Source organism: Callorhinchus milii, unplaced genomic scaffold (genome assembly GCF_018977255.1).
Source record: "Callorhinchus milii isolate IMCB2004 unplaced genomic scaffold, IMCB_Cmil_1.0 Scaffold14, whole genome shotgun sequence".
NCBI lineage: Eukaryota > Metazoa > Chordata > Chondrichthyes > Chimaeriformes > Callorhinchidae > Callorhinchus > Callorhinchus milii.
In genome coordinates, this window is record NW_024704755.1 from 5,625,284 (window position 1) to 5,634,948 (window position 9,665).

Here is a 9,665-nt window from a genome sequence, read left to right on the forward strand (position 1 = left end):
CTACATACCAAAAATAAAATTGTCTGGTCTAAAGAGATGTCCAAAGGGTCCTGAACGAACACTGTCCATTGTGCCTGGTTCCAGGTCCACAAGGATGGCTCGAGGCACGTACTTGAGAGCTGCAAAGAGCATTCAACCAGATTATGCGTTAGTGTAACTTTGATAATTAGAACATTAATATTGTCAAGCAGTTTGGCAGCGTTGGAAAATAATTTTGCTTTCCACAAAATGTCACCCTCTCCCAGATTAGAAATCCCTGGCATGGGATCTCCACTTCAATCTCTCTTAATAATAATAATAATAATAATCCTTGCATGTGATATAGCGCTTTTCACGTCGGGAAGACGTCCCAAAGCGCTTCACAGAACACACTGTAAAGTGAATTGACTGTATATTAAGGCTCTTTTGTAAGAATCCTGAGGCAACTGCTTCAATTTTTGGAAAGTACCAAAAAGTATATTGAACTCAGCCAATTGTTAAGGCAGACTGCATCCTCGTATCTTATGTTCCTGGAAGCACGAATGCCAAACTTTCAATTTTATGCTTTTAACTTTGAGACAAAGAGACACAATAATTTTAATTCTCTGTAACCATGATTCAGTAAATTTTCAGCAATAATATCAGTTGGTGTTTGTTCTACCAATAATGAAGCTTAATATCGATTTTATAAGAATTAAAGAAAAACAGATATTTAATAGATAATGTGCTGTATGCACTATGATGCTAACTTCTTCCTTGCTTACATGTATTATCAGCTGTGTAGTTTTATAGTCATATAATCAGATTAATATTTCATGCACTTCATCTTTTAGCATCTATTTAGCTCAGTGGGGAACATAACCAGTTTTGTGTATGCCAAATGCAAGGATTTATTATTAGTATTTTCCATATACTAGAGAAATTTGGTCTGCTGCTTCGTCACACTAATTATCCAATAAACACAGTACAAGGCTTATGGCTTTTCCATTTAATGTATTCATTCAGATTTCTGGTTCTACATTAACATCCGATGCTGAATACAGTCTCCATTTAGGTTAGACTTTTCTGCATTACTTACAAGATGCTTCATTGTAATAGACGCTAATTCTCTCCAACTGCAGTTCTGAGTCACCCACATAATTCCCGCTGGGGTCGATTCCATGTTCGTCGCTGATCACCTCCCAAAACTAACAGAAGAAAGAAGATCAGGAAACGCATGATGTACAACATGGCAGCGAGATTCATTCTTGTTAATCTAAATGCTGCTGCTATTTATGAGTGAGCAGGGGAAATGATTCTGCCATCAATGATTTTCAAACACAGATTAGATAGTTTTCTTTTAGGAAATAACATTATGGAATATAGTACATAGGTAGTTTGGAAGAGATGTGCATGTGACCACCATGGATGTGGAAGACGAACTAGATGGACCTTGGTCTTTTTTCATCTTGCATTTCTTTTGCTTTTATAATGCATAAATTGCAAAGTGTATGTTAATCATTGTAATGTGGTGAAGGGGAATGATAAATGACAGGTGATTCTATAGATGCAATCAGCACTACACAATGTCATTGTCACTCAAAAGGCTGTGATTATAGCTTATCTTTTAGCGTATAGACTTCTCTATTTTATATAAACACTTTTATTTCTGATCTCAATTAATAATCAATGTAATACATTTGAATGCAATCTGAATATTAAAATGGATTTACTGATTTGGGATCCACAAACAAAGAAAGCTAGTGTCTAAGCACAGTTTCCAAATTTGGTTTTGCAGATTAAACAATGAAGCTGTTTTTGGTCTCTGTGGGGGTGATGATCTGAAGAGGCTGTCTACCTTCTGAAAGGCAGTAATTAACATATAGGCAGAAACAGCAGGGTCACTGACAGCTACTTATAGCTAATTACAGCTCAGTTCACAGCACGACTCCTGCCTTGTGCACAAAATAATCGAAAAGATTATTTTTTTCTTTAAAATCAATCACACTGATTACACCTAATCTGAAAATGGAAGGCATAACAGAGAAATCAATCCCTTGATCAGTGTTCTTTGTAAGCTTTCTTGCACGCTGTATATATTTTCTAAATATAATCTGTCTCAAAAGGTCATTAGCAAAGACTGATTTGAAAAAGACGAGTTGACAATGGAACTTTTTTTTTACTCCCTGCACTACTTTAAATACATTTTAAAATTAGCGTAATTTCAATATGAAGGCAAATGTAATACAACTGAAATTACCAGACATTTGACCAGCAAGTTAACAGAAGCAATTGATAAATCGGTATTGGCCAGCACAAAACATTTTCACTGTATATTTAAATTTAATGAGGAATTAGATTTTAAAAGGAATTAAGAATTAGATTTAAATCGCGTGCCCTGTAGATAGACACCGACAATAATTTTCAAAATGATTCTACAAAGAGTAATAGTGTAAAAGTCCTCTTAGAACAATAATCACTTAAAAATCACACAAGATGTTCCATGACCAAGATTTCTGGGATTTTCACTAATATAGCTTTGTGTGTGTGTGTGAAACGAGATTTTCTGTCCATCAAATAAACAATTTGGGTGTAAGCACTGAATATTGGACTGGATCTCAGCACAGCACTGGGTACACAGCAATCTGTAACAATGTGTTTTTTTACTGATTTGTTTTAAAAAAGGGAGCATTTATTATGGTGGTTTGGTCTTGCAATGGTTATTATACAGCACCACATTTCCTTCAGCTGCTGACCAGGGTGCTGAAAATATCAATATCATCCGACCGAGGAGGCTTTATCCCTGAGGTGTTTGGTCTGAGGGTGTTTTAGTGCGTGTGATTTGTTTATTCTGCCTTTGGTGGGCAGTTAATATCACATTCGAGGAATGCACAGCTGTCTAAATAAGTCTGATTTTGCCCCCATTTCATCTCCATGTTGATGAGCTCACCCAGTTTCTGACACTAGTCAGGACACTGCGTGCAGCTGCCAAGGGCAGCACTGATTTGAGTTCTTGTTCTGTTGGCCTCTGGGGAGAGAATTGGATCCAATCCAACACCGCGGTCCCTCCCAATCCCATTCTCAGCTCAGACCCAGCTGCCCAGACTGCTAATGGATTCCAACCTAAACGTCGGTTAAAGGGGCAGCAGATGCATCTTTTGAAATAATTTTTTTACTTAATAAAATGCTGTGTTTTTTTTAAAAAAGAAAATACACATAAGCTTGATTGGTGTTCGTGGGTTGGCGGGGAGGTTGTTTTTAATGCAATGGATTAGTACGTTGTCTTTTCATTTCTTTTGGAATAGGTCAAATCTACCCCAGACTGCTGGGAGGAGATGATCGGCTCTCTGCTAACTGTAAAAGTCAGTGCATTACAATGAATGTATGCAGTTTCAATACTGTTCTTAAATGAGAATGGCCAACAGCAGAACAAAGCAATTTGATTCAAATTGAAAAATTAGCCACAGTAAATACCAAACGTGTGCCCATTGACCAGAAGGTCATGATTTGAAATCCTGCACCTGCTTGTCACCTCAATCTGCCTGCCTCAGTTTTGTGAATATTTAATGCTCAGATGGGTTGGTAGATGCAACGTCATGAAGATCTTCTTTGACGAAAAAAGAGGAAATCTGGTAACACACAATTCACCCACCCTTAGTAGTACCTCCTACCATTTAAACATTTAGTACTATTAGTGGCTATGAATTTCCTGTCCTAGTGATCGATGAAAATCTGGATAAAAAAATGTATGTTAAGTTCTGGCTATTGAAGCAGTCACAAATGATGTATGCACTGATGTGCCCCAGAACATAATTGTATTTTTGCAAATGAGATCATTGCAGTTCTGCATTTACGATCCAGATGAGATCACGCACCCTCCACCACACACACACACCCAACAACCGACACATAAATTTGGTTATTCCCTATCCTTAAGTTTGGTTTGCCTGTGAATACTGCAGCAAACTCAAACTGACTGTTGTCCAATCTGAAATACTGAAACCGGCTGTTCTCTGGACAGCGCTATAATGATAGACTTTTTGTAAAAGAGCCTACAGTTTGGTACCGCCGTTTGAAGGTTAGCTCCAAAATTATGCGAGTCTCAGATTTATTCACGAAAAAAATGATTTCTCTAATTCTTTGGTTTGCACGTTCAATAAAATATGTCACACTTCAAACACAAAGTGAGGAGGGAATACTGCCTTTTTGTGAAGACATAACAGTGTTCTTGTCAAATACGTGGTGACACATTGCCGGATAATAAGGTGTCTGTGTTGTTGGCTAAAGCAGCAACTGGAAGGGTGTGGCAGGCATTCGTTTTTGAGATTTTTTTTTCTCTAAATCACGTTTGAAACACAAGTCTGTCTTTGCTCCCTGGAGATCAGTAGGATACCATAGCCAATTTTCTTGGCCACCAAAATCAATAGGCGCAGCCAGCCCACTGGTTTACCGTAATATGTGCATCCAATTTCTCTGGTCACTGAACAATTTGCCCCACCCAATGCTTTATGATTTAGATGATTACATTTTGAGATGGTGCAGGTCTGAATATATATTTCACTCCCTCCCACTTCCCCCCTAAAAACAGCTGTTCTTTGTCAGACCCAACACAATGACCCGTCGCCTGGCAGTGAGTCTTTGTGTCTCGATTTAACAAAGGCACCGAGTGTGGTCGCCTCAAAGACAGTAATGTCCATGTTTAACCCTTAAATTTTGTGGTGATGTGGATGGTGAAAAAGCCACTTGAATGCATCCATTCAGTGCTCCCAGCCATGTGATTCACTCTGATGAACATCTATCTCTGGGTCTCATTCAGAAGGTAACCTGAAGGCAACGGTAAAAAGATGCGACATAATAAACTGATGACGGCTGTGAGAGAAACAAGGGTAAAACGCAATCAGGTTTATCCATCATTGAATGCAATGCAAATAGTCTTGTCCCAGCCCTAACAGCATCTACAAAACAGTCAAAATGTGAGGAAGTCATCTTTGTCCTGTGGTGCTTCATCTTTGATTGAAGCAGCTTTGTCTTTGGACAGTTTTCTTTTGCTATTATACTGCAGAAAATTCATCGCACTTGTAGGAAATCAACAATTTTTAAAAAAAAATAGATAATAAATGCCATAGGGGATTCACCGGTACTGGATCATTCTATCACGAAAACGAAACTTCTATCCAATTTCTCAAATTAAATCTGATTGGATTCACATAATCGTCGTTATCAAATCGAGCAAAATTAACCGAACAGGACCACATCAGTAACACCCCCTGGTATTAACTGATGCTCAGTGTATCACGGTTCGCCCTGACATCTCTTTGATAGCTTGGACGCATGAAACCGCTGCATTCGGAGTCGAGTGGAGTAGAGTGCGCGGACCTTCGCAGACGACTGCGGGTGAAGCGTTTCGATCCGATGACGCGTAATCACCAAGGATCGGAAAACGTACAAAAATGCGACCCACCGTCGTAGGTGGATGAGAGATGGGAAAACGGGGAGGAGGTCAATGGTCCTTACATGAGTTGGATTTTAACTCAGAAAAAGTGGGGTGGGGGTGGGGGGTGGGGGGTGGGGGGGGGGGGGTTCCTTTGTTTCAGATCTGGGCTCCACCCCAATGTGATTTGAATGCAATGAGATGTCCAGGAGCCTCTCAGTGATGCTGCGTTTTTGCACTGTGCAGCACAGCAGTGCTACTCCATGTCTCTCTCTTCTTCTCCCCCCACCCATCCCCACCCCACCCACCCCCACCCCACTCCACCCCCCCACCCCCACCCCCAGCAACATATCTGCAGTGTCGGGCGTGGCTGTGTCTCTGCAGAACCTGCGTCTGTGTAAATCAGCCCCAGAGAGAGAGAGAGAGAGACAGAGAGACACACACACACACACACACACACGTTAACAACCCGAACGCCTTTGATCGCTCACAATCCTCAGGACTGAAAACACACGTCGTTGCGATGCACTTCCCGACACATCTTTTTACAAAGAGAGAGAGAGAGAGAGAGAGGCGTCGGGTGGGGGTGGGGGGGGGTGGGGGGTGGGGGGGGGGGACCGCGCACATTCGGTGACAAAAACGCAGCCCCATCCGCAACGGGGGAGCAGTTGCATAAGAACGCGCGGCACCGCCCGCACTCGTCTGAGCTTCATCTTCACATTCAAAAGGGCTAAAAAAATATATATATATATATGTGGATATGGATACATATATATTTGATTTAAAAAAAAAATCAATGGATGGACGTTTCTCAGCTTCAACTTCGCTTCTGCGTTACCCGTTACCTGCATTGGGGGACCAGATGGGGTCGCGTTAGCATCACAGTCCTCCCGACAAATACCACCACCACCACCACCACCACCACTACTACTACTACTACTACTAATAATAATAAAAAAGGGAAGGTTCGAGGTGTGAGGGCGGGTTACCTTGGCACCGATCTGGTTGCCGCACTGACCCGCTTGGATGTGGACGATCTCTCTCATTTTCGGGACTCTTTGTCGTTGCCTTTGTAGCTGCGCTGCCACTGACCGGGAGGGGTGTGGGAGCACTGTGCGGTGGAGCAACTCGCGGTGGGGGTGTGTGTGTGTGTGTGTGGGTGTGGGTGTGGGTGAGGATGGGGTGGGGGGGGGTCTCGGCTTTTTTTGGATGGAGAAGGCGGCGTGAAGGGTCTCTCCTCTCTCTCCTCTCTCCCTCCTCTCCTCTCTCTCTCCGCTCTCTCTCTCTCTCTCTCTCTGGGATTTTTATAGCTTTTGCGGAGTATCAGCTGATCCGCAAACCCCGGGCGGGTTGATTCTCAGACAGGGATTGCGTCAGTCTCCCGAGAGATAACGCTCAGCGACCAATAGACGTGCAACGGTGGTGGTGGGGGGGTGGTGGGGGGGGGCAATGCGACATCTCCCTGCAGAGCAGGGATGGGGAGAGAGAGAGAGAGAGAGAGAGGGGGGAAAAAAAAAGAGAAGCAACGACATTGCTGCAGCTACAGAGCTGGTAAAATGCTCCCCATCCCCAGACGTGCAACGGTGGTGGTGGGGGGTAGTGGGGGGGTAGTGGTGGGGGGGGGGCAATGCGACATCTCCCTGCAGAGCAGGGATGGAGAGATGGAGAGAGAGAGAGAGAGGGGGGAAAAAAAGAGAAGCAACGACATTGCTGCAGCTACAGAGCTGGTAAAATGCTCCCCATCCCCAGACGTGCAACGGTGGTGGTGGGGGGTAGTGGGGGGGTAGTGGTGGGGGGGGGGGCAATGCGACATCTCCCTACAGAGCAGGGATGGAGAGATGGAGAGAGAGGGAGAGATGGAGAGAGAGGGGGAAAAAAAAGAGAAGCAACGACATTGCTGCAGCTACAGAGCTGGTAAAATGCTCCCCATCCCCAGTTTGGGTTAGGAATAAACATTGCACAATACTCATGGACCATTCCCTCAAACTGGATTTTTTTTCTTTTTTTTTGTTGCATTTAGGTCATGGCCATTGCACACACTCTCTCTCTCTCTCTCTCTCACACACACACACTCACACACACACACACACACACACACAAACACACACACAAAAAATATATTGACCACAGTTCGATGTGACCATGTCCAATTGCCGGTCAACACAGTGTTATTTCTGTGAGCATTTGCACAGACATCATCAACCTTCTTTGCTAAATAAAATAAAATCGTCGTCAGCAATCTTTTGCTCAAGGCGGACATGTCTTGCATTATATCAGGGAACCGTTAAAGCACTCCTGGAAGCAATCTTCCACCGGAGGTAAAATGGACATCCTATTTGATCTCATCCTTCCAGAACATCCCCGCCCTATCCTCTTCATGTTGCAGCAGCAAACAGGCTTTTCATTCTTAACCCTTAACTGTTCCAGCTGCGCATTACCCTCTTGTGCCAAGAAATACTTCTCAGTGTCTGTCCTAAAATTGCCCTTCACCACTGTCACCATCTGCCCTCCAGTCCCCCCCCCCCTCCCCCATCCCCCTCCCCTGCCCTGTTTGAAGGAATTGTTCTGAGTTTTACTTCTCAAATCTCATGTTTGAATAAGTCATTGGCAATTCAGACACAAAAACCTTCTTTGCTCAATGAGGCTTTGGTCATCAGCATCACCGCAGCTGGCAAGCAATGTGCAAAGCTGCCCAGTAATAGCATGTTACCGCAGAAAGCCTCGGAACAATTACATCATGAAAGACCATGAAATAAGATTGAATAATTATTTTGTTACAATCTGCATTGCCTGAAGGTAAAGGGCTTAATGGTACATGGTTCAGACAACAAAATGGCAAACTCCCCTCCCCTTGTATTTGTTCGCCAATGGGCAACATGCGCACACAAATTCTCTCAAAATGTGTCATTATATTAATGTCATGCAACATTATGCATAGTATCTTCAGCTCCGACCCCTTCCTCCCCCATCCCATAATGAGGCGTGGCAAACCTTTTCATGAAACAAAGCCTTTAAGCTAGTGGGGATTGTTGGCTAATAACAAAAGTTGCCTTATTTTTTTAGTAAAATGTATTATCTACCGCAAGTTATAAGGTTTCATTTTTAAAATGAAATGTTAAATATAAAATGACTTTGTGCCGATTGTGCAAACTATGTTTTACAGTGAAAAACCTGATATCTGGACTCATAGGTATCAAATCGATTGCGATTGTGAAAGCTACGCAGGTATCCGTTCACCTCCTTGAAATACAGTAATGCACGTGTCACACTTTGTGGTTTAGTCATTGTAGATAAATTATACATTAACCTTCAATAAGGAGTCCCGACCCAACTGTCCAGCGCCTTGGGACGTCCTCCCGACGTGAAAGGCACTCTAAAAATGAAATCTTGTTGTTGTTATTGTTGTTGTTCATGTGCAGCTTCTGTAGATTCTCAAGGATGGGAAATGGGAATTGTTCTTGGGAGATAATAATTGTAATCTTTACATCTGACCTAGCGCCTTTCACGACAGGAGATGGCTCAAAATCCTTCACAGTGTAGTGCAGTGACTGTGTATTTTGCAGGCAAATACAAAAGCCAATTTGCACACAGCAATGTCTCACAAGCAAACATGAAATGTATAGCCAATTTTATTTGGGATTGTTGCCCAGAATAAACGGAGAAACTCCCTTTTCTTTTGGAGTAGTGTCATGGGATTTTTAAGGTCTACCAGAGCAGATGGTTTCACTTCTGCAAAGGACCACACCTCCAGCAATGCAATGCACACCCAGCACTGCATTGGAGTGTGAGCCTAAATTGTGTGAGTTCAAAGTCCCCACATGGGGTTAGAACCAACAACCTTCTGCTTCAGAGGTGAGAGTATCTCCAACTGAGCCAGGCTGGCATCCAAATAAAGAAAGTGAGAGAGCAAGATAACAAAAAAAATCAAGATTTATATACAGTGTTATTAACTCCAAGTATGTGCAGTAAACAGATTTGGTCTCCAAATGTATTTGAGATTACCTGATTCGATCAATTTGAATACTAAACCCTCCTGTTTGTGATCAATGTGATGGTATTTAAGATTGCCAATACAGTCTATGTGAACACTGATAGGCTACAAAAGAACAGAAAGACAGCTACCATCATAAAGGCCATTTACATTTATTGTTGTTTTAGTTTAACTCGTTCCCCTCTCTCTTCCACCAGCAAACCTCTCCTGGTTTAGTGTGGTCAGAGTAAACAGAGTCAGAGACAACAGTGCAGGAAACAACATTAGATTATGCCTCCACCACAT

The 9,665-nt window shown here is 42.6% G+C and overlaps 1 protein-coding gene across 1 annotated transcript; it reads right to left on the reverse strand.

Moving 5' to 3' along the window:
* LOC103176005 (tubulin beta-4 chain) lies at positions 1-6,656 on the reverse strand. The gene is made up of 3 exons (XM_042340386.1): positions 6,379-6,656; positions 1,058-1,166; positions 1-119 (listed from the first exon to the last, which is right to left on the reverse strand). Exons 1-3 carry the CDS (start codon positions 6,433-6,435, stop codon positions 1-3), a joined length of 285 nt encoding a protein of 94 aa, XP_042196320.1. The 5' UTR covers positions 6,436-6,656.
* Between the last annotated feature and the right edge of the window lie 3,009 nt (positions 6,657-9,665).